Genomic DNA, 25445 nt, shown 5'->3' on the forward strand with positions numbered 1-25445 from the left:
TAAAACTTTTTGAACCAAAGCAAAATATAAGTATAAAATTTAAGTTAAAAAGAGTGACAAGGATAACGCTACACAGTTATTAGCATCTTTTGAACTGTATTGACAGAAATTATTAAGCATTTTGTAAAACAAAATTAACCAATTCGTTAACTGTCAGTGTCTGGTGGGCGTTTTGTTCTTGCTCGTTGATTTGCATCAAAGAAGAAACAAGCCGCCAAGCTATCCAAATTGATTGCAAAAAAATTGGATAGAAAAAATATTCCATTTTTAAATAATCATATTTTTCAAATAATTACATATTTTTTTCGGATATTATTCCAATATTTTTCTTTAAATTGTCCACATTTGACGTTTTTTCGCTTTTGTGAAATCATTTTTAATCTCGTTTTTCTTTTAAGTGGCTTTTAGCTATACAAGTTTATTTTATAATTCACAATAAAAATAAAATGTATGTACTCTGTGTGAATTTCTGTGGCCGACTGACGTCAATGCCAAAAGGCTTAGCCAAAGCCTCAATAAATAAATAAAAAATTAACAATGTCAACAAAGTCGTCCGTTGAGTTTGAAGATTTCGGCATAGTATTTCTTATTGTATTTGCTCACATTGTACTCCCACAATACTCGTTGAAATCGTTGAACAATAGACTGCAAAAGCCCTTTAAATTACGAAGCTTAAAACTTGATACTGGCGACATCTTAAAAAGGGCACAGCCACGAAGCAAAAAGAAGAAGTATTGACACTAAAAAATGATTATAATTATTTTTGTTACTGCATAAAGTGCCTCTTAAATACACTTAACATGGGCATTAAAGGGTTATGGGGAATATTGACTCCATTCAGTGAGAAGAAATCATTACACGAGGTAGATACAGTCTAGAGCACATTTACACTATGAACCATTCTTATCTCAAGCGGCTTAGAGTTGAAAGTGTAAAGCTTGATTTAATTTGAAGTTTATATCATGAGCTTTTCGGTGAAGGAAAACATCGTGATGAAACCTGTGAAACGTTGAAGAAGGTCCACAGCCCTCAGAAAACGTGTGAAGTCCCCAATCCGCATTGGGCCAGCGTGGCGGACTATGGCCTAAACCCTCGTCTGAAAGGAAACCCGTGCCCAGCAGTGGGACGTATAAATTGGTTGATCGTGATGAAGATTGATAGATCTTGGCCTTGTGTGTCAATTCTAACTAATATTGCCACAGCCAATCATATTACTATTGGCATTCATGATATGGTTTCATTAAATAGGAGTATTATTGTTACAGATAAGAGGGGAAACTATTGCAGTTGATCTTTCAGGATGGATTTGTGATAGCCAAAATGTTACGGAATATTATATTCAACCAAAACTTTACTTGAGGCAAGTGAAGTCTGGAGGGTGTTCAAATGAGATGCTTGTAGAAGAGCTGCAGTGGTGCAAAAAGTCTTTAGCGCTTTGTAATGTTTAGTTTACTAACTGTGACCGCAATTGTGGCTTACGTGTCATGACAGTTGTGCTGTAATTGTGCTTCTAAATATTGTATGAACAGCCCCATATCTTTCTACATTAGTTTTGATTATAGTGATCCTCCCTACCGACCCTGAGGATACACGAGAAGGGCACTATAACTGGTGCATGCACAGGAGCCTTATAAGGTCAAGTTCTGACCCCAGACAGCCAGTGTATTGGGTTGTCACAGACCTCTGTCACTTGAATTTATCCAGTTCTTTGAGAGGCTAGTGCCTCGTGTGAGCTGTTTCAGGTGCACATACAGTACCCTCCCCATTTTCCAGATAGGTGCTGGAGCTGTAGGCATGCCCATTTCATGACTAGGAGCAGATGTGTTGCATGATTATTGGTGTGTAGAGTCAAGTCCCCAGCAGAAGCCCCTCCAATTGCAGCTGGATTTTCAAACTAGTTGATCCAGTTCTAATATTCTGCGCCTTTTAAGACGTCTCATAGAGTCTGGGATAGTCAGTTACCTTGCCAGCAGGTTAGAGTGGTGGTGCAGTCGCTTTTTTATTTAATAGCGTAAGATCGAATTTCTTCCTGCACTGTGTTGATTTTTAGGTAGTGATGGAATTTCAAAATTTCAAATGAACCAGGGCGTATCAGAAATCTACTTGAGGATGGAATTTCAGTTTTTTGTGTTAGTGCGATATTTGAATTGCATGTGGCACCCCAAAGCTCAATGCCGTAAGTCCATACTGGTTTAAGGACAGTCTTATATATGAGAAGCTTATTGTCAAGAGACAGCACACTATTCCTTTTAAGCAGCCAATATAGTTCGCGATATCGGAGCTGGGTTCGTCTCTTTTCGCTCGGATATGATTCCTCCAGGTCAGCCTACGACTCAGATGCATTCCTAGGTACTTAACGGAGTTGTTATGGGGGAGATGTATGTCGCCTAATTTGACTGGTGGGCAATCTTTTCATTTTAAAGTGAAAGCTATCTGGACGGACTTTGACGCACTAGCTTTGATCCTCCATTTTTTTTAAGCTATTTTGCAGATGTTTAGAGGCTTCTTCTGGGCTTGGCTAGTAATGCTGTATCATCAGCAAAAATAGCTACTGTAACTCCAGAGGTATGAGGTAGATCTGATGTAAATATTGTGTACAATACTGGTCCCAATACGGAACCTTGGGGCACTCCAGGTTCCGTATTGGGACAGGCAGGTTAAAGCATGGTGATGTGCTTTCTCCTTCTCGAACTTGGAAGAATCTCCCTGAAAGGTACGATGCCAGGATTGTATAATAATTATGTGGTAGGTTTTTATTTTATAAAGTAGGCCTTTATGCCATACTTTGTCAAAAGCCTGTTGTATGTCCAGAAATGCAGCCGAGCAATGTTCTTTATTTTCAAGGGATCTTCTGAAGATGTTACATACTCTATGGATTTGCTCTACTGTAGCATGATTCTTTCTAAATCCAAATTGGTTATCCAGTATTGCTGATTGTGACAAAAGTCAGGAGAATTTTCTCGAATATCTTCGACATTACAGGCAGAAGGTTTATTGGTCTATATGAGGTTACATCATGTACTGAGTTCCCTGGCTTGGGCACCATGATTATCTGGGACATTTTCTACAGTTCAGGAAAGTGGCCTGTTCCCATTAGTCCATTATAGAGACATGTCAAGTAGACAATTGCTTTTCGAGGGAGGTTGGTGAGTACTTTTTGTCTATGAGGTCAAAACCTAGTCAAAAGGGTCGGTAAATATTGTATGAACATTCCCATATCATTCTACATAAGTTTTGTTTATAGTGCCCCTCCCTATCAACGTCTTGGTTATGCGGGAAGGGCACTATGACCTGTGCGCGCACAGGCGCCTTACAAGTTCAGGTTTTGACCCCAGATCAGCCAGTGTACAGGATTGCAACAGACCTGTCTCACATGACTTTATCCAGTTCTTCGAGAGGCTAGTGCCTCGGGTGATTCGACCCGGGTTACTATTACTCTTCTTCGGCGTTTCTGTGCAAGCGCGGGTGCGGCGGCGGGTGCGGCGGCAGGTGCGGCGGCGGGTGCGGCGGCGGGTGCGGCGGCGGGTGCGAGCGCGCGGTTCTTGGCGTTTTCCCTTTCACAGTGCTGTAGTGACTAAAACCGTTACATCCACACGTCGAAGTTGCAAACAGACGCTGGACGCTAGACCAAGCACACACAGGCGCCGACGCTTGGCCACTGTGAACGCAACGAGCGTCTACGTATATTTGATTTACACGCACCCGCCGCTACTCTGAATCAGGCCTATAAGCATCTAATTTGAAGGCGCCCTTTAACTGTAAAATAATTTTACACTCATGTTTCATTTCAACAAAGTACTTTGTGTGATTGGTATAAAGTCTACTTTTAGCTTTGTAAACATTTCTATTTTTTTTATTTTCCAGAAATTTATTCTTCAGAACAATCTACCTTCTCCTAGAAGACATAACCCCAATATTTGTCCTAGAGGGTGATGCTCCTGAACTGAAAAGGGATGTGATGGCGGCTCGGAATGCTATGCAGTTCAAGGGTGCAGCTCCTAAATCTGATAAGGCTTGTGGTAGGAAACCAGACGTAGCTAGAAAGAGATTCAAAGGAGTTTTGAAAGAGGTGAGTAAAAGTTACCTTTACTCACAAATTTTGTAAACTCTTTTGTTATGGTCGATTTATTATATGTGCATAAAGACAAAACTAATTATAAATTTAAGGGCAGTGGGCTGGGCAAAATTAGGGGAAGCCTAAATCCACCAGTAGATGTGTTTCGGCTGAAATGATGATGAGAGATAAAAATATGTGGACTCAGAAGGCAAAGGTTTAACTGGATTAACTTCCACTTATCCCATGACATTTTCACCTTTAATTTATCTTTGTTTAGAATAGTTGTATGTGTTTGTGTAGTGTATAATTGAGCAGTTTTTGCTAATATCCGGGATCTAACTTTTATGTTATAATTATATAAAAATAATGGATTCTGGTTATTTGCAAAAAGAAAAATCATTCTCATTCATTATTTTGACACTTTTTTATGCTTCTTCTATTACTTTGCTTTTATTTTTTTTAGGATTTTATTTGTCCTATGAGGACTTATTACTCTTATTGTATTATGATATGGCCTCTGGTCTACAAGTAAACGTGCTTTGTCATTATCATTCTGTATTCTAACTTAGCCTAAAATGTGTGCAAATTATAATTTATGTTCGAATGAAAAGAGTTTTTTTGTTTAAGTGTGAATCTCTTCTGAAATGCATGGGAGTGAGATGCATCAAAGGGAGAGGAGAAGCAGAGGCTACATGTGCTCAGCTGAATGCTCAAGGTGTTAGTATTCTTCACATTACTGTGTTGTTATTTATTAAGTATTCGTATTTAATTATGTCTCATTCAAAATAAGAGTGACTATGTGCATTAAGACTAAAATGTTTGATAACCAGTATTCCCAGAATACTTTTAGTTTGTGTCTTAGGTGTTGTATAGTTCTTGAATCTTTTTGAATTTAACAGTGTCATATTTTTAGTGTGGTGTTTCTGGTCCGTTCTTGACCATTACTGGCTATGGCAGAATATCAGTGAAGTCTGTGTGCTAGTAGCCATTTGTAGCTGGGATATAGGCTTAATGCACATTTTTGTTAATTAATAATTAATTTGTATTATCTTAAACAAAAAAAAAACGTTCCAGGCTATCGTCCTATTTTCCGAAAAATAGTTTCATTTCCTATGTGTAGCGATCGCGAAAACCTAACAACTCGTAACTTACTTTTTTATTCTGTTACACGTCAATTAAAATCATTGTGATATTAATTTTGTTTGGATTTCAAGGTGGTCAAGCCAACAAGTCTTAGGCTCAATTTATACTGCTACAGAACAGAATGGAACCAAATTCATATGGCGAAATTGTACACACGCCAGCACATCAAGCTACACATTGACGTATCTTGTTCCGTTGCACTGGAGGAGATTTTCGAAAAAAAATGAATAGTCTGATGTGCCGTTGTCCGTACATATATTGATGAAATTTATGTCATATGTGTAACATACAAATTATTACTGTCAAATGAGTAACACTCGACCAAATCAATAGACAATGATAATATGAAGCTTCATTCGTTTTTTTTTTATAACATCAAGTGACGGGACGAACAAGTCGTGCGCCTGATGGTAAGCTACACGACTGTACATGATAATTACAGTGCCACTCAGAGCTTTAAAATGCGAAGATCTTAGGGGCACTACAACTGCGCTCATCACCCTGAGACGTAAGTTGACAAGTCCCATGTGCCTGTGATTTCACCAGCACCCTTACCCTTCAAAACCGGAACACAGTAATGCTGGTATTACCTACTGCTTGGCAGCAGAAATAGATAAGTATCTTTTAATTTGGTCGATTACTTTATTGCTGATTTCACAGTAATTGCTTCGGACGGATGTCGGATAGAGAACGGGAGTAGATCCCTAGATACGATACGTTAGTTTCGGGAATTCCCGAGACTGCTCGAGAATTCTCCGAAAGACGCGCGATCTGTGTTTTGGCTCGTATCTAATTTGTATGTTACACAATTGACATATAAAGTTCTTAATGCCATGGTTACAAAAATTCGCTTCCATTTCGTCCGCGGTAATGTCAGTCAACAGCTCATCGAGCTTCGAATTCGCCTCGAGAGCAGCGTAGCCCGTCAATGTGTAGCTTACCTTCTATATACATTGCACCTTAGCAGCTGTAAACAGCAGTGACATTTTCTATGTTAAATGTAACCCAACCCAATGTATCCTTTATTTAAGAATACAAGAGGTTTGTTATGGACAGAGATGGGCAAGCTCCCGGCCGGCGCTTTGTTAACGCCGGGCTTAAATCGGGGTAAACATTAATGCCTGAAATCGAGAGCAAAACTGTTTACCACTTAATATTTGTTGTAAATCGAGTTTTGTCCAAATTTAATGATATTAATACAAAATGTTTATTGCTTTCTGATCTAGACGATTCGATTTGCCTTTCTGTTAACTCAACTCGCTTGAATGAAGTTAATTTGATACAGAAAATCGTTAAACCGTGCACACTTGAATCGATTCACTATAAAAATATATCCGAGTTCTTAGGTTTTCGCGATTGTTACACATAGGAAATGAAACTATTTTTCCGGATTTAAATCGCGTATATTTGTTTTTTCAAACAAACCGACGTTTCGGGCCCTTTTACAGGTGGTTTACATTTAATTTTCCTACATTTACCTAGAGATTTTCTCGTTAAGTTTTACAACAGTAATATGAAGTATTTTTGAATAAATAAATTCCTGTATAAATATACGTATAAACCTTCGTATTTATGCAGGTTTTGAAAAATTTTTTACTCATTTGGTCTTTACGATGTTTTTGTTTTTGAAAAAACAAATATATATAATAGTTTCATTTCCTATTTAAGACTTTAATCGTAATGTGCACCCTTAGTAGTCAGAATCCACAGAATTGCAAGGTAGGTATTGTGTGCCTCTTTTTCGTCTAAAAAAGATTTTATATGTCGATATAATAAGTATGTAATTACACCAAATTCCGTATTTTTTTTATTAGAAATGGGTAAAGACACTGTTAAAATTCGGGCGGGTTGATAGGGTTTTAGTCCACGCCCATCTCTAGTTATGGAGGTTCTTGCGTAGTCAAATAGTAGCTCTATTTTTGATGCAACTCAATAACATTTATGTGCAAGTATGAAGTTAAAATGCTCATTCACAGTTGGTTCATGCAGTAGTGTCTCAAGATTCAGATTGCTTCGCGTATGGTGCTAAACGTGTGTACCGCAACTTCAGTGTATCTAGCTCCAAGGGTGGTGGCGCTGTGGCCGGTTCAGTAGATTGCTACGATGCTGAGAAATTGTATAAAAGTAATGGTGAGTTACTTATCAGCTTCGTGTATTCCATTTTCAGCCTCTTATAGTGATTTACAAAGTTTTGCTTTTCACGCAATGCAATATACATACATTAGGAATAACATCACTCATTGTTCATTCACTTTCCCAGTTCCAATTTTTTTAACTCGCTCGATATACGATCGACCGTTAGTCACGATATACGTTTTAATTTTATATAAATTCATAAAAAAACTAAATTAAATAACTGAACAAGTTAAAATTTAAATACTATCTATTAATCGTACGCAATAAAATCGACAGCCCAAAACATTCTGGAGAAATTTAGTAATCGGATGCCCAGTCGCGTCACCGGTCGTGCGCACCGTTCGTGTTACGCACGTGACCTCGCTTACGCCTATCGGCGATATGCTCTCTGACCGCTATGCTCACAGACCGCTATGACATTAGCGGGCTTTACTCGGGTGTTACTTTAATCGTGTGCGATTGAGCGCGCGTGTAAAGATGTTGGAAGGAAAAGGGAAGTACTGCTTCATTGCGCTCATCAGTCACGACTGCAATCGCGCACTCCAACACGCGCCAGTTTCACGCGGTCTATCCTGCGCGATTAGCCTGTACACGGACACTCTTTCCGTTGTAATAAAAAGGTACACGAACTATCGCGCGCGAAAGAACATTAGTTCAAACAGGTAATCGCGCACGATTGCGCTTGCAGGTTTTCTCGCGCGTAATCCTTTACGCTTCTGATCACGCGCGATAGAGTGACTGTAAAGGGGGCTAATGACATATTTGCCGATTCCTTATGACCACTTTGTAAAAAAGCGGACATGTTTTTAAATGAGTACCCTTTACGTGTAGGAAATTTGTTATTAAGTAGGTTAAAGTTTTGACATTTGTAAAGTAAAATTGTAATAGTAATTTTAATTTATTTTGATTCTATTTTAATCTCGTATCTTTGACAGATAAGCTCTATGAGCCCATTTGCAATATTTAATAAAAAAAAGTCTATTTAACAGATCATATAAAGCCACCACTCCTACGCAGTCATATAAAGAAGAGAGAACACAATAGATTATCAATTTAAAAAGAAGTCTCCCTTAATGTTCAAAATACACCAGTACTGAAATTTACAAAACCTCACATAGTACTAACAAAACAGAAATCCGCACGTCAATAATAAGCTAAATAGAAAAAGGTTGATTACAATTTATTTCAGGATTCGGACGAAAAAAAATGGTAGCTTTAGCGATCCTTTGTGGTTGTGACTACGGAATTGGTGCTTGTGGGTCCTCAATAAATACAGTTTTGTCGTTCCTACATGGCGTTCATGAGGATGCTGTCATTCCAAGGTACCTATGCACTAAATTGTCGCATTCACAAATATCTTAAGGGCCAGTACAAACTGGAGCGTATGGGAGGGCGGAGCACAATAAAGTTATCAGTATATATTTTACACTATTGCAATTGAAATGAGGAATATATTGCAATGTTTTGAGACCGACAAATCTGAACATCGCGGCGCATTTCTCTCTGCGTCTTAGATCATTAAAATGTATATCTTAATTAAATTATAATAGCATAAAATATGCATTGACAAATTTAATGTCCTCTGCCTTGCAGTCCGCTGGTGATCACTAACTCTTTATTTAACCCCTAATTTGTTTATTACCTTCATGGTGCGGTGACACTAAGGCGACAGGTCGCCTTCGCTTGCCCGTCAAAGTAAACAACAGTGTAAAACACTGAGTCGTTTCACGATCATAATTCGCCGCCGTACGTCGACCGAGTCGCCTAGGTGTGAACACAGTCTGGCGACTCAGTAACATTCGGCAAGCTAAGGCTGATCAAACAAGTTTCAAAGTGTAAGCGGCCGCATTACCTACGTACCCGATTATTGTTAAAAGTTTCGAACAATGTGTTGTGTCTCTGTACGTAAACCGGTATTTATCATGATTTGGTGATTTTGGTCAAGGTGGCAATCGACTTGGTTTAAACAGCGCGTTGATTGCTCCACCTTTTTCTCAACTGAATTCGCTTGCCGAAGAGGCTGTAGTCGAGCCAGTGTAAACAGCGAGTTGACTGCGCTTCCTACGGCCAGGCGAAGTAGTCTGCCGACCGTTGTTACCTTTCATCGACTCTTTCACATTTCAAAATATCGTCGGGGATAGTGCAAATCCGCGACTGTAGTATTGGTTATATAGATTGGTTATATAGATTGACTAATTTGGTTGCCACGACATTTACGCGATTTGATTTGGTTTGTAAATTACCAAAATGAAAACTCATAATCAAATGCTAAAATACTCGTAATTGCACTATCCCCGACGATATTTTGAAATGTGAAAGTGTCGATGAAATTTAACAACGGTGAGAAACGTAATTTGTATATCAAATAAAATATTTTCGTCTTTAATAGCATATTAATTTGTCGCCCTTGCCAACAGTGGCGGGCGTGGGTGACGTCATAACCTTACAGTTCTTTTTTTGCTGAAGTTGGTTTAATATCATGAATATTGTTAGGTCCCAAAAGGTGACTACGCTTTTTAATACCTGTGCAATATGTAATTATAATTTAAAAATTAATTCGTCAAGACGCCATAGCATATAATACACTTTAATTTGTGTTGTAGACTGCTGACATGGGTGACAGACCCTGAGGAATTTGAGAGACAAACATGTTGGGTGTCAATACCGGGTCGGTGCGAACGCTGCGGCCACGCGGGTCGCACGCACACGAAAAACGGTTGCCCTGTTTGCGCTACAAACCATAGTTGCGTTGACAATGGACATAAGTAAGTTCAATAGTATATGCAATTCTTAGTATTTTATAAGTACAATCTAAAAGGATTTCACATTTAAAATAATGGTCAAATCGAAATTTCCATGAAATTAGGCATTTACAAACCACGAGTCGTTTCTAACTCGTATCGTATTATTTTTTTGTGATGTAAGGGGCTTAGATTATTCAATTCACGAATTTTATTCATTATTGTAAGTACTTACTGACGCGTGTTTAACCCTTGTTTTTAGTACAGCCTTTAGATTTAAGTAGCGTTCAACAAATTACAACCGTTTTGCTAAAAAGATACGAGGATTCTCCTTACTCTCCGTAATTATAATAGGTAATTCCGGTGTTAGGTGAGATATTCAGATATAATTAAACGATCTTTCGTGTAAAAAAGAAAACAATTGTTACAAGTTCTTCAAATTATTATTTTTATTCGTTTTTTTTATAATATTTAGTGACGGGACGAACGAATTTAAATATTAACAAAATTAATATAACGTTGATTTATATAATGATCAAACCGTTATACTCAGTTCATCATTTGTCTACTGTACTATCAATTTAAACCCCATGGTTGTTACGTATGCCGCGAGATGTTCCTTCCGTAACTTCAATATTATACAGTGCTTCTATTTCCTCAATGTCTCTCGGCAAACTTCGTCTTTCGGTTGTCGTAGACTATATACGTCGACTTCGAAGTATATAGAGTGGCTATTACATTTATTATACAACGACTTTCCTAGTTGCTTAATTCACAGGCACGACATATATTATATACTTCCCGACATACATACTACATATATTCCCGACATATATTTCCTTGCTTACAGCATGTACATGTAAGTAGGGAAATAGTTTTACAGCTCTATATAGTTCACATGGAAATCAAAAGAAAACAACAATAAAGTACGTTATTCTAAATTAAAATTATTATAGATATTAAATGTAATAATTATGGGCATGGAAATTAATATTCGTGTGCTTTCGAAAATCCGATGATTGCCGAAGGACATTGAGAAAATACAAGCATATCAATAACATTCAATTATACTTATTTGATTAGATAATTATTAAACGCTAAAAATATTATGTAATTAATAGTATTAACGGAACTTTAAAGTAATACTCAAATTTCATAGATGTTTTATGGTTGTGGTTGTCAATTACCCCGCTAGATGTCACTGCTGCTTAAAAATAGTTTTTGATTGTCGTTAAGATTTTGGCGGGGAAGAGGAAGCGTTGTGTAGAAAAGGGAGATTTATTGCTCCTCTTCTAGTTCATCAAAATACAATTCTATGTTTTCAAGCAGCTTTTCCTCTAATTTGTAACACAAGAAGCTACTTGTAGAATGGGAACACGTTGTTTTCCCTTTACTATACACAAAGTTTGTTATGTGATTTACATTCAGAAAAAAAAATATCGCTGACTTGCAGAACCTTAAACTATAATCAGGGCTCCTGGGGAATTAGTGATGTGTTGACGTGAATCGGTATATGTTACGAATTTCCGTGAATGAAAGTAGTATATACACTGATATTTTCAGGGCAAAAGTAACAGAAATAAAACGCGAGCTATCGCTACGAACGCGGGCTTTGTCCAGTTTTAGTAGTGGTATGCGATTCCCTGAACCGAAAGTAATGAGGGAGTTTCTCGAAAATCCGCCAGAAAAAATCGACTTGGAAGCTTTGAAGACTCCAACCCCGAGTTTAATTCAATTCGTGGTACGCTGTCAAAAAAAAAGTATTATGCATGGCATCATTTTTATTTAAGAAGTAAATTATTTGTTTTATTTATATGGCATTAAATAAAATAAATAATGTACTAAATATGTTTAATATTTGTAAACGTAAACTTTATTTAGTTTCTTTCTGTTGCATATTTTGTGATTTTCATTTTTGGTTAAGAGAATTAAGAATGTTAATGTTAGGAATGAAACTATTTTTCCGGATTTAAATCGCGTATATTTGTTTTTTCAAACAAACCGACGTTTCGGGCCCTTTACAGGTCCGGAAAAATAGTTTCATTCCTATGTATAACAATCGCGAAAACCTAAGAACTCGAAATGTTAATGTTGTCTACGGAAAGCGAATGAAGTACTTGGATTAAGTTGTATTTTTGAATCTAGATTTCCAAACGGCAGCTCATCAAGCTACACATTGACGGATCTTGTTCCGTTGCACTGTAGGCGATATGTAATGTACTGAACTGTACAAAAAAATGTTACAAATTGTTGTTAAATACTCTGTCCAACCATTTATTTAACTTTTGAGAGCCCGAATTCTAATCAATTAGAGATGTCCTAATACGTTTCCGATTCGATTTTTTATGACAATCGATTTTATTTATGAATAAGTTTTTATTTATGAAGAAGTTTTAATCGTGAATGTGAGCGGGTTCAAAAAAGAAGATATTATCTGATTGGGATTGTGATTTTGTGTTTGACAATTTGTGTCAAGAATTAATAATTAATGTTAATGAGGATTCAAGTGATGATTCCCGTGCATATGGAGAAGAATTCGACGATTCATTATAATAAACAATAAGAATTTATTATAATTATTTATAATTTATTTAATTTCATTATAATTTATTAGACAGGTGCCAAAATTTATCAATAAATATCGGAGCTAAAGAGCACGTTGCTTCACTAAAATGACAAATTAAAGGAGTCCAGGAAGTATTGTATTTTTTGTCTACGTTTGTATGTCAATAATTACGGAACTTCGGAGGCATGCATATGTCAAAAGTTACATAAATGATTGGACGGAGTATACATTACTTTTTTCTTTAAAATTTGCCATGAGCTTTTCGGTGAAGGAAAACGATTGAATGATGTAAGTCAAGTTCGCAATCCGCATTGGGCCCGCGTGGGAACTGCAGCCCAATCCCTCTCATTGTGAGAGGAGACCTGTATCCAGCGGTGGGACTGTATAGGCTAACTATTTTTATTTACATTACTTTATTATCTACTCTATCAATCCCATATTAACTATTTAATGTGTTTTATCTACACACATCATAAACCCTCTATGATGTGTTCGAAAACCGCAAATTACGACCAGCATAAAGATAAACTGTTTTGTTAGAACAAATTTCTTATCTGTGAAAATGTTATTAATGCTTCCTAATAACATCAAATTCGGTTTTATTATTGCATTCAAATTTCGACCATCTCTGAAAAACAAAACAATTTGATTCGACCTCAATCTAATATCAGTCGAGATGAAATGATGACTCGAAATGAAATGTCAATAGCAAACAATTTTGACAAATGTCACACGTTACTTGATATCGAATCGAACGATATCATAGTTGGGGCCGACTCTAGTTTATGCATGAATTTAAAAAAAACTACGGTTGCGTGACATAAGTTTGAAACGTGAGAAATAAGTTTTTTTTGCAATATTTTACTAATAATTACTGCTAATAATTCTGATCAATGCCGCAATGCCGGTCGTTACATGCGGTTCCTGAACACATCATAGAGAGCTTATAATATGTGCATAGATAAAGCAGTGTATGTACCTGTACATAATTAGGCATTAAACACTCGTGTGATGTTTTAATGAAACCACACTCGTATTTAAATACGAGTGTGGTTTCCTATGCCTGTGCCTTTCATTATGTAATAGTCACATAAATTACAATTTTTTTTTCAGAAATTAATGTCGTTCAAATTAGATTGGTCGCCCAGATATTGCGTAGAGAAATTTTTGCCACTTCTGACTAAATGGCATCTTCAAAAACATGTGCCGTGCAGGACCCTCAAACCGACTAGAATAATAAAAAAGCGAACCCCTAGAGGTGCGGAATATTACATACTTATACTATATTTGTATTGTATTCGAAAGGGTGAAATAACATTTGAGCTTTTTTGTAGGGATAAGTACTTTAAGCTTTTTCCACCGAGATTTATATCCCAAATCCTGTAATTCGCCCAATTTTTTTCGGGTTCCCCTACAAACTTTTAGTTTTTATGTACGTGTTGTAAAACAATGACGTGTGATAATATAGCCATCAAGTTAATATTTTCACAAACAGGTGTCCCAAGCTTTGAAGTAGTGTGGAGCGATATTGATGGTCAATACGAAGCGCTGATCCCCGACAACCAGTTTGAAGGTAGGTTCTCCTTATGCGTTCTATTTTTGGGCCCCCAAGTCTGCTAATTTTAAATAATTTCAGTTGTGTGTGGATAGTGTCATCAGGATTTTGTACGTTTGATTTTCTGATAAAATTTAAGGGTAAGAGCTTGTCAATCGCTAGCTATTCAACTGCCATTACAAGTTTTTGGTATTCTGCTTTGCAATGATACAGATTGTCATTATATGCATTCATTACAGTAGTCTTTCACAGTTCGTTAACTAATACCTTTAAAGTATAAGAACAAAAATAATCTATTAAATCTTCTTCGAAATCAGAGGGAGAAGATCCATCAGCACCATGGACGTCGATAGAACGCCAAGATCTCATGCGTCATTACTACCCTAAACTAGTAGAGGCCTATGAGGAATCCATTAAGAAACCTGTTAAAGAAAAGAAAACTAGAGGGAGAAAGAAAAAAGATAAGAAAGACGATGTTGATGTTAATAAACCGAAGAAAAAGTACAATGTGAGAGTCAAGAATAAAATGGATAACAATCGGTCTCAAAATTCCACATTGGCGAATGTCAGTGTTTCCGTTAACAAATTGAAAAGAAAACTAAAGGCTAGGAAGGGACAGAAAACAATTGACAGTTTTATAGCAAATAAGAGACGCAAATCTAATAGAAAATTGGAATCATTGTCCAAAATGAGTTTTAAAACTTTTTCTGTAAATTTCGATTCATTAATTTCCGATGAGGTTGTAAAGAAATGTAGTGAAGAAAGAAAAGCGAATATTCCTGATGTTGACAGCAACAAAGAAAACCATGAAAATAAACACAGACTAAGTATGTTAAGTACAATCGATAAGAATGATGATACAATTGATGCATCTAACATAGTTGAATCTATTTTACACAGAAATATTGAAACTAAGTTTGCGCAGTTCAATAATCGAATATATAAGCTGGTGTACAATAAAAACTCAACTCCTAAGAAAATTATGAGTAGGAAAAGTCTAACGAGTGTGCGAATTAATTGCTCTACACCAACTGAAAGTCCCATCAGAAAACCCAGTTTAAAAAATGTTACTGATGTTTTTAATCGGTCGTATGATAAAATTAATGAAAGTTATAAAAATATTCCGAATTGTTTTGTAAGCAATACAAGTTATTTTTTTGATAAATTGACTGATGAACGTGACGCATTTGAATTGTCTATGGATTACGCGAACAAACAAAAAAGTGCTGTTATAAGCATAAATAGTAATTGTACAATAGATTATAGTTTACCAGACATTCAGTTGTAAGACATACTGTAAGGAAATTACCATAGACATAGAAAATGCACGTGAATTTGTTGACAAATTAAAATGGAGTATTCCGATATGTTTATTTCTGTTATAAAAATTAAAGTCCGGATTTGGTGTTATAAATGTTCTAAATACAATGACGAGCTATAACATCTATGCCTCCATTTCTGAGCTCCTGAGCTATGTGCGCGGCGATAACTGCTTGTAGTCAGTGTCGGTTGCGGTATGTATGCTTCACCCATGCCGTCCGTCTAGTAGCGGTCTTAAACTAAATGCGTAGGCCACTGAGTGTGCTGTTATGAACATTTTACTACGTGCCAAATAAAATAGTGCCATTTTAAAGTGGTTTTATTTAATTCGTACCTACTTGCAAACTTAGCATTATTAGTTACTATTATAATTTGAAACCTGAGCAAGTTATTGGTTCGAAAATAGATTCCTGAGCGTTGAACAACTTTTTACCTCACTATAGCGAGGAAAATGGTAGATGAACAGACCGACGACGTTCAAATGTACACCTCATTAATGTTTATTCTTGCTTGTTAGGGAAAGGTGTACGAGATGATCCTTGGAGGTAAGATGATCCTTTTAGCCTTAGAATAATAACGCATAGAAACCTAGTCCGCACACGCTAAGTGAGGCAAATTGAAGCGCGCCCAAAGGGCCTACACGTGCGGGCGGGCGTCAGTCCTCAAGGTCAACTTGCAGCGCGAACAGATCAAGAATTTTAGCTAAAAATGACGAAATGTGCTGTAAATGAGTGTAAAAATACGTCAGACAAACATAAAATAGATACTAACATCACATCGCATAAGGAAGTAACGCGCTTCAACTTGTATTTTTATATGAACATTCACTAAAACCAAAAATTAACCTACTACTAAAACTAGCCTACATGAATTTGATTTTTGCCTCACTTGTGACAGTTCGTTTGATATGAAACTATCATTCTATGCGTTATTATTCTAAGCTTTTAGCGAAACTAGTAACGTCATCTAGGTATTGTCTTCAGTAAAATTTAGGCCTCAATCTGCCGTCTCGTCAGTCTATTCGTAATAGCGATGTGAGTGACGAGTTCATTTTTGTGGAAAAAACAAAAATTGTGTGAGTTTCATCTAAGGTAAAGTTGATTAAAGCTTAGGCAACTTCCATTCTTAGCAATCAATTGCTAAGATTTTTATGTTGGTGGCTTTGTATAATGCTCTATTTACTTTGTTAATGGCGTGTTAACAGTAGACAGCATACAGGTTATTTTGCCGAACAAAAAATAAAAATAAGTAAATTGGGGCAAGATGATTATGGTTTTGGTGTACGAAATGAGCCGTGGCGATCATCTTGTATTGTATATATTGTTAACGGACTATATTTAATTTGTATGTTTTCTGTGTTCTGAGTACTGAAACCTCTTAATTAAATAGCTTGCAATGCGAATAAAATAGTAGAAGACTGGATTTCATTTACATGATCGATCTCGATTAATAACAAATATAAATGCTTTTTCTTGTTTTAGACCAGGCCGCGTAATTGTAAAAGAAAAAACATTCGTGATGGGTGATCAGAAGACTATGATCTAGAGGCGTAAAAGTAGGACGCCACAAAGATCGGCAAGTAAATAGTTAGTAGTAGGTACGCGTTATGTCATTAAAAAGATGGGCTAAAGGAAAAAATAAAGGGTCTATCAGTTCAATGAAATATTTAGGTAAAAAAAAAAAGCTGTTTTCATCAGATATGTTAAACAGGAAATCGAGCTCGTAAAGTACATTAAAGATATGGAGACGAGGATGGATACCAACTTGCCATAAAACGATATTACCCACCCTTAGGTACCTGTAAGATATAAATTAATTAGGATTATTTGTTCTCGAAGTTCCGTAACTGTTGTTTCATATACCTAGATTACATAAGTGAGGACTTTGTTAAGCCTAAAAAGTTGTTGTTTTCATTTGTTTCTACCAAAACCTAGAAATTTTCCTAAATAGAGGCAAGGTGATCCCCTGGATCATCTTGCCCATACCCTTAGGATCATCTTGGAAACCCCGGTGTCCGAGACGATTCTTTAGTAGGGTTTTAAAAATATCCGAATATAATAATGAAAGATCAAAAATTAAAACGTTTTTAGTAAGACTACATGTAAATAGATAAATTTTCAATTATTCAACGCTTTTACATCTGCTTTAAGCTGAATATCTTTTAAACTACCACCATTCTCCCTTAAGGGGATCATCTGGTACACCTTTCCCCTATACATTTATTTAGTGTGATTAAGTGATTATTGAAATTATTTTATTGAGTTCTTAGGTTTTCGCGATTGTTATACATAGGAAATGAAACTATTTCTCCGGATTTAAACCGCGTATATTTGTTGTGAAATTGTTTTAATTCTTCGACGATAATAATTTAATAAACACAATTAGTTATCATTGTCAATTTAATGTCAACAATAACAAGAGCAAAATATACCAACGGATTTATATTACATAAATAAATAATATACGATAAATCGCGTAGTTGAACGTGTCATTATCTTTGGTTTTTCATCAAAATAAAAAGTTAGGTGCACCCAGGTCTTAGAGGATGGAAAAAAATAAAGAAAACCCAGGTGGACTACAGTCCATTGTAAAGTTCGAATTTCAAAAACCTTTTCCACGCTAGCGTGCAAAAACCGCTTTTGCGCGCAGATTTCTATTGAGAAAGAAAGCCTTTTCGACCTAGTGAGGTGAAAAATATATTGGTTTATACAGCACTTTCTAAATCTATTTACGGATTTTAGGAATATTCGGTATGTTTCTAGCTCGTTGGTAAATGATGAACCATACAAGTACCTACTAACAGTTTATTAACTAAGTTAATCGTAAGTTGAACGTGTAGTGATGTATGTATGAGAAAACTAAATACAGTTGTGACATACAAAACTCAATAGTAGGTAACTATGCAGCGTGAACACAAAATAGAAAGCATTCGCTGTCGGAACTAGGCATTGACGGGTGCCGTGTGATCGTCCGGCACTTGATATAAACGTCAAAGTCATTGACAACGTGAGACATTGACTAATAAATTGGTGGCAAGTTTAGCGTTTTTTTACTGTGTTCAGATTTGGAAGGGTAAGGGTGACGAAATTACAGGCACATGGGATGTCAAGTTATGTCTCAGGGGGACGGGGGCTGTACTGCCCTCCTTGTCATAATTAACGCATTTGCATTTCGGTAATAAATTTCGGAATGAGATGAGATTCGGAGATATTAGCACCTAAAGTTTCTTTTTGTGAGTAAAAAATGTCAATTACCCTAATTTTATAATTATTAATACAAAGATCAAACACTTAACAGAGATTTAAATCGCAAAGACCTGGGGGGCACTTCTACTCTGCCCTCCATCATAACTAACGTAATCGATAATTTTAGCGAAATTGAGCTATTAAAGTTTTTTTTATATCTTATTCAGTTTCAGTTATATATGTTAAGTAAAATTAGGGTATATCATAGATTTCTCATAGATGGCGGCTAAAAAGTCGTTGAAAACCAAATACAAAGATTCGACAAAAATAAGCACGTAGAAAAATTCGTGAGGTCCGCTGGTTCGTTCCGTGGCTTAGATGGCATAGCGTCTGGCACAGTTTGCTAGAAGACGTCGATTCGAATCCGGCCAGATCGAAGGAATTTTTTCTAAGAATTCGATCTTTGTTGTTAATATTTCATTATTTTAAGGGGTTGATGTTGCTCGCTTCCGCAGGTTTACCCTCGAGACCCTACAAGTGACCCCTGAGTGGTGCTAAAGAGCAATAACTACTGGTGGTAGGCTTCGGCCGTGGCTAGTCACCACCCTCCCGACGCAGTCGAGTCGCCAAATAGTTTTTACCGTGTTCCGACTCGTTTCGGGAGTTGCCATTAGGAGGTTGGTCTGAACAGTTGCATTTTGTCTGACGACGAGTTGTAGCTGCTTGTACTGCCACACTGAGCACTCGGTTCTGGAGGCTAGCGGGATCCGAAGCATGGAGCACCGCTGGCCGACTGTGGGAAGTTGGGGGCCCAAGTAGCGAGAAAGCCACCCGTGTCAAGCGTCTCAAGAACCTTGAGGCACCAAGTTTTTCTGTTTTGTGGCTTCTGGTAGACACAGGAGTTACACAAATAGTGTACTGCTGTGTTTACCGATCGCACAGTGGAGATCAGGAGACGATCAAGCTGTTTCAAAATCTGAGTGAGACGTCTGATGAGATTCAGCATAGGTACCCAGCGGCGCAACTAATAATTCTGAGGGACTTTAATGCACACCATCAAGAATGGTTGTTCTCATACTAGCACGCTGGGAGAGACACGCGTAAACTTGCGTTAACGCTAAGCCTATCTCAGCTTGTCAGTGGTGCCACTAGGATACCAGATGTTGAATCTCATACGGCTAATTGCTTGGACCTTCTGCTGACAACTGATCCGGACCGATACTCTGTGGTTCTAGATGGGTACTTCCGACCATTGTCTGGTGAAAACTGTATACGTATACTCCCCACCCGATCAGGGCCCTAGTGGTATGAGACGGGTGTGGCGATACAAGCTAGCAGATTTTGATGAAATGCGCCATTTCTTTGCGTCATATCCCTGGCAGGCAAGCATGCCTGTCAGGGATATACTTCAAGAGACTCGTTGAGCTGTGAGGATGCTGTAGTCGAGATCTTGCGTTTGGGTATGGACATACCATACTCTGGTGTACCCAATGGACCCCAAGCTCGTCCATGGTTTAACGTTGATTGTAGGTTGGGCAGATGCTCAACTACGCAAAGCTCGAAGTACTCAAAGAAAGCTTTTAATTTGGCCGCCAAGAAGGGCAAAAGCGTCTTACGTAGGGCCAAGTTCGACCATGTGCGCCGCATAGGGGCCAAGCTTGCCTATTATATAGCAGGCAGCAAATCCTTTTGGTCCCTGGTCAAACCTTTGCCACCTCTGCTGAGGCCGGATGGCTCGTTGGCTCATACTGCGGAAGAGAAGGAGAATCTCTTTGCCTCACTTTTTGAGTTCGCGTCTGGGTGCCGCAGGAAACCTACCACCTACTTTACCTCAGGCTGGCTGCACTATGGCGCCAGTTCGCATACGCCAAAAAGAGGTACTTAGAACTTTGCGAAATATAGACGTGAATAAAGCTAGCGGGCCCGATGGAATTCCAGCAATAGTCCTGCGTAACTGTACGCCTGAGTTGTCTTCTGTTCTCACACGCCTGTACCGCCTCTCACTTGAGACTGGTGTAGTTCTCAGGTCGTGGAAACTTGCAAACGTGCAACCTGTGCCAAAAAAGGGAAGTAGAGCTGACCCTGTCAACAATAGACCTATCTCAGTCACTTCCATACTCTGCAAGACTATGGAACGTGTACTACAACAACCGTCTCCTATTGTACCTTGAAGACAACGACCTCCTCAGTGATCGCCAGTACGGATTCCAACGAGGGCGATCTACTGGGGATCTTCTTGTGTGTGCCAATTACATATGGAGCAAGGCTTGCTACATATGTGATAAGCAAGCAATACGTGAAAAGCAAGGCGAAGCACTTGCAGTGTCTTTGGACGTTTCTAAAGCCTTTGACAAGGTCTGGCATGCAAGCCTTTTAAGTAAGCTTCCCTCTTATGGGCTTCCCACTGACCTTTGCAATTGGATCTCGGATTTCTTGAGTGAACGTTCGATTCGAGTAGTCTTAGAAGGCTACTCTTCCGAACATATGGCGATAGATAGATAGGAGTTCCTCAGGGTTCCGTATTGTCTGCAACTCTCTTTCAGCTGCATATCAATGATATGTTAATTCCAAGTACCTTTGCGTATGCTGATGACAGCACAGTTGTAGATAGGTACTTGACCAATGCAAGGGTCAGTGGAGAGGAAATCCAGTCTTATCGAGAGTCCATGGTTAGCCGTTTAGATTTGACACTCCAGCAGTCTCCAATTGGGGCTATGCCAATCTTGTCAAATTTAAATTTAGTCCCTTTGAGCTGACTCCGACTATTCGTGATATATTCATACCGATAGCCGATTGTCTCCAGCTACTTGGAATGGACCTGTCGTCCAATTGAAACTTCGGCAGATACATTGAATTCATGGCCAAAAATGCAGCAAGGAATCTTGGGATCTTTTCCAGGGTGAGGCGTTACTTTACACCGGGACAGTTGCTTCAGCTGTACTAAGCACAAGTCCGATCGTGCATGGAGTACTGCTGCCACCTTTGGGATGAGTCTGCTACATATCAACTGGCCACTTTGGATTCAATTGACAACCGTGACAAGAGGCTTATCGGAATTAGTGGAGGCGAAGCTGCAGAGCCTAGAACACCGCCCTAAAGTTGCCTGCTTATCGGTATTTTACAGGATATATCACGAAAAGTGTGCGATGGAGTTACAAGATTTAATTCCGCCTTCCCCTTTCTATCACCGGGGGACTATGAGTAAGCTTGGGTTCCACCCCTATGTTGTGGATTCCAAAGATTCGCACGAAGCGTTACGCTTCCACATTTATATGGCGAAAGGCTATGGAGTGGAATTCCCTGCCTGCAGACTTGTTCCCTGAACGTTATAACTTGGGCCTTTTCAAGGCGAGAGTGAATAGGCATTATTTAGGTGTGCATTCTCCATCGTCGACTTCATTGTCGCTTTCCATCAGGTAAGATGGAGGTCAAATGCGCACTTATAATTTATGAAAAAAAAAATTACAAAGTAGTGGAGTAATTACACAGAAAAATAATTCAATATCATAGTAGTAAAACAGCGTGATATTCAATAAATGTCTTTTTTTATAATATCAAGTGACGGGACGTGCAATTCGTGTGCTTGGTGGTAACTTACATGCCTGTCCATAACAGTTGCAGTGCCAGAGCTTTAAATCGCAAAGGCCTTATGAGTCCTGCCACTGCTCTTGTCACCCATGAGACATAAGTTGACAAGTCCCACGTGCCTGTCATTTAACCAGCACCCTTACCCTCTAAACCGGAATGCAGTAATGGTCACATTATTACTGCTTGGCGGCAAGAATAGGTAAGGTGGCAGTACTTCTACTGGACGTACTATTTCACAAGCAGCTCTACTGCTACTATATTTTAATATATATCTCTAATATTTGTTGTTTTTATTTTTATTTTTATTTGTTTTTTTTTGTATGTTTGTTTTTGTGCATTCACTTTCGAGTAATAGACAAATCACGTCAGTACCTAAAGTGCAGCGTATCTTTGAATACTCGAAAGTCACTGACGCTCGGCGTTGTGTCAACGTACACGGACGCTTCGTACTTTATTTTGTGAAGTGCTACCACTAGCTTTACCTCATAATTATTGCGTTGTAGATGGTTGTTTTAATAGGATGGTGAGGAATGATGTGGCAAGATTGTGAAGGAGAATTTATTTAAACTTTCATGCGATTTTGTATTTCAATGTTCGGAAACGTAGAGAAGGGAAAATTGAACAAAAAACTACATCAAATTCAAATACTTGTATTTTTTTTATCATGTAGCTATTGCAAAATTGTTAAGGTAGGCAATTTTTCTGTAATAATTTTGCTATTCCGATATCTAAGTAGGTACACGATACCGAATTTATTTTCTCATAATATGCAACTCTAAACGATATGGCACGGTTTTTAAAGCCACACGTTACGCAAAGTAAAAGACACTCACTATTGGGCTATTGGGCGCATTTTAGCGAGTTCTGATCGCGGCGACTCATCACGTGACTTAGTAGGTGAACTTTTTTGCACGCCGTGAAGACGTAATTTTCACATTAAGTCCACGGTCCCCGGATTGGCCGATACAAGTTGATATACGCCTAAGTTTGAGTACAGTTATCCTTTTACTAATTTTATCCTTAGCGAGCGCAGTATATTACGAAGTAACTACATAGGGCGCACTATAAGTTTCCCGAATTGGCCACTTACATAAACAATATTTAAAAAGTAATTACAACATTTGAAAATGGAACTCTTTGGCTGTAGAATACAGTTTGTTTCGTCTGACTGTCACTTGTTTTTACATTGTGGCGTCGTTTTAGAAATTGGTTGTCTACATCACCATGGATTTAACTCGTGAAAATTCAAATTCAAATTATTTATTGCATTCATGTTGTTACATAGGTCTTAAGTTAGATAGTTGTAAATAAATCTAAATTTGTATTACAATTTTTACATTATTTCTTAATTCGATATTCGATAAAATAAACAATTAAACAAAATAAAAACTAATCGTCAACAGTAGCAAGCTCATTTTAGTTCTATTTTTAAAGTTGTTTATGGTCAAGTTATTTCGAATTTTATAATGTCATTTAATTTCTTATCAATTTCAAAATTTATTATTATATTTGTTATTATACATATGTACACATTCATAATTGTACATTTACGTGTTACAACAATTTTAATTAAATGATAAAAATTATTTAGATGATAATAACAATTTCTTATCCATTTCACTTTATTAATTTATTCATTTACTAACTGCACTGGTGCAGATGCTACATCAAGCGTAGGTACAGAGAAATATAAGTGAACCCTGCAGGGCACAGCAATATAGGAATGAGGCAGATCGATGAGTTTTATTAGTAAGAATGTTTTTTAAGTTATTAATGAATATATTTGTTTTATTTTCTTATTTTATGTGGTCAGGAAGTTTGTTGTATATTTTTATTGACATTGTGTATGGGCTCGACTTATGCAATTCCAATTTTGATACCGGTACTACGAGATTATTTCCGTATCTTGTTGTATGGCGTCGGGGTTCATCTTTCAATTTAGTGTGAAATTGTGGGTACTTTTTTATATATTTCCAAATTTACTAAATGTAAATTGATGTTTAGAGTTAAGATTATATTTTTTATATTATTATTTTTTATATGATTATATTATTTTATTAGTATTTTCTAAATCATGGCTCACAGCTCTCTGTTCTTGGAATATTTGCTAGTATTCTAACGCAGTTATATATAGCTATTCTAATTTTCTTAGTATGATTTTTAACAGCTCAGAGGAGCTTCCCTCGTCTTCAAACTGCTTTTGGCGATGAAGCACCATGCAAGACGACTATTTATAGCTGGTTTGCAGAATTCAAACGCGGTCGTGTGAATCTCAGTGACGAATTTCGTGATGGTTGCCCGTCCACTGCTGTGAACAACAAAAACATCGATGTTGTGCGCCGTATGATCAAAACATGATTCGGGCATCTTTAGGCAAAGGCTAATACTACACAAATATTTGGGTGTGAAAACGCTGTGCTCTCGGTGAATCCCACACAATTTCAATTTGACTGAGGCTCAAAAAACGGATCACGTCACTTGGTGCAATGCCATGCTTACCAGATTCAACGAAGGGGCGTTAGATTTGGTGTGGGACATAGCAACAGGTGACGAAACATGGATTTATAGTTACGATCCTAAAATAAAGCAGCAATCGAGCGTATGGGTCTTTCGAGATGAGCCGAAACTAACCAAAGTGGCGCGCGTGCAAAGTGACTCTATGCGAATGATTGCTTCTTTTTTAATAAAACTGGACACGTGGCTACTGTTGCTTTGGAGAATCGTTGTACCGTGAATAGTGATTGGTACACGACCACTTGTTTGCCGGAACTCCGTAAAAATAACCGTAAACGCCGTATCATCTTACACCACGATAAGCCAGTTTTTACACGGCCAGACAGACAAATGAATTTTTGAAGGTGAACAACGTTGACCTTATGAGCCATCCCGCGTACAGTCCCGACTTGGCACCTTGTGACTTTTATTTATTTCCAATAATTAAGAAGCAGTTACGCGGTCAACGATTTTCGTGACCGGAAGAGGCCGTCGAAGAGTATAAAAAATATGTTTCAGAGATTGTCACGAAGGAGTGGCATAAATGTTTTCAAAATTGGTTCATTCGTATGAAAAAGTGCATTAACGCTAATGGAGAATATTTTGAGAAACAATAAATTCATTTCTGACCCTTTATAGTATTTTTTTCATATTCATTCCG

General features: G+C 37.6%; 1 protein-coding gene across 1 annotated transcript; it reads left to right on the forward strand.

The window, feature by feature from the left end:
• Positions 1 to 615: 615 nt before the first annotated feature.
• On the forward strand, positions 616 to 15818 carry LOC113233150 (flap endonuclease GEN). The gene is made up of 11 exons (XM_026468158.1): positions 616 to 863; positions 1266 to 1360; positions 3865 to 4069; positions 4685 to 4774; positions 7177 to 7330; positions 8526 to 8658; positions 9940 to 10101; positions 11641 to 11818; positions 13757 to 13901; positions 14139 to 14216; positions 14516 to 15818. The coding sequence occupies exons 1-11, from the start codon at positions 801 to 803 to the stop codon at positions 15484 to 15486; spliced, it is 2274 nt and encodes a 757-aa protein (XP_026323943.1). The 5' UTR covers positions 616 to 800; the 3' UTR covers positions 15487 to 15818.
• The last annotated feature ends 9627 nt before the right edge of the window (positions 15819 to 25445 follow it).

Source organism: Hyposmocoma kahamanoa, unplaced genomic scaffold (genome assembly GCF_003589595.1).
Source record: "Hyposmocoma kahamanoa isolate Upper Pololo Valley unplaced genomic scaffold, ASM358959v1 78, whole genome shotgun sequence".
Classification (NCBI taxonomy): domain Eukaryota; kingdom Metazoa; phylum Arthropoda; class Insecta; order Lepidoptera; family Cosmopterigidae; genus Hyposmocoma; species Hyposmocoma kahamanoa.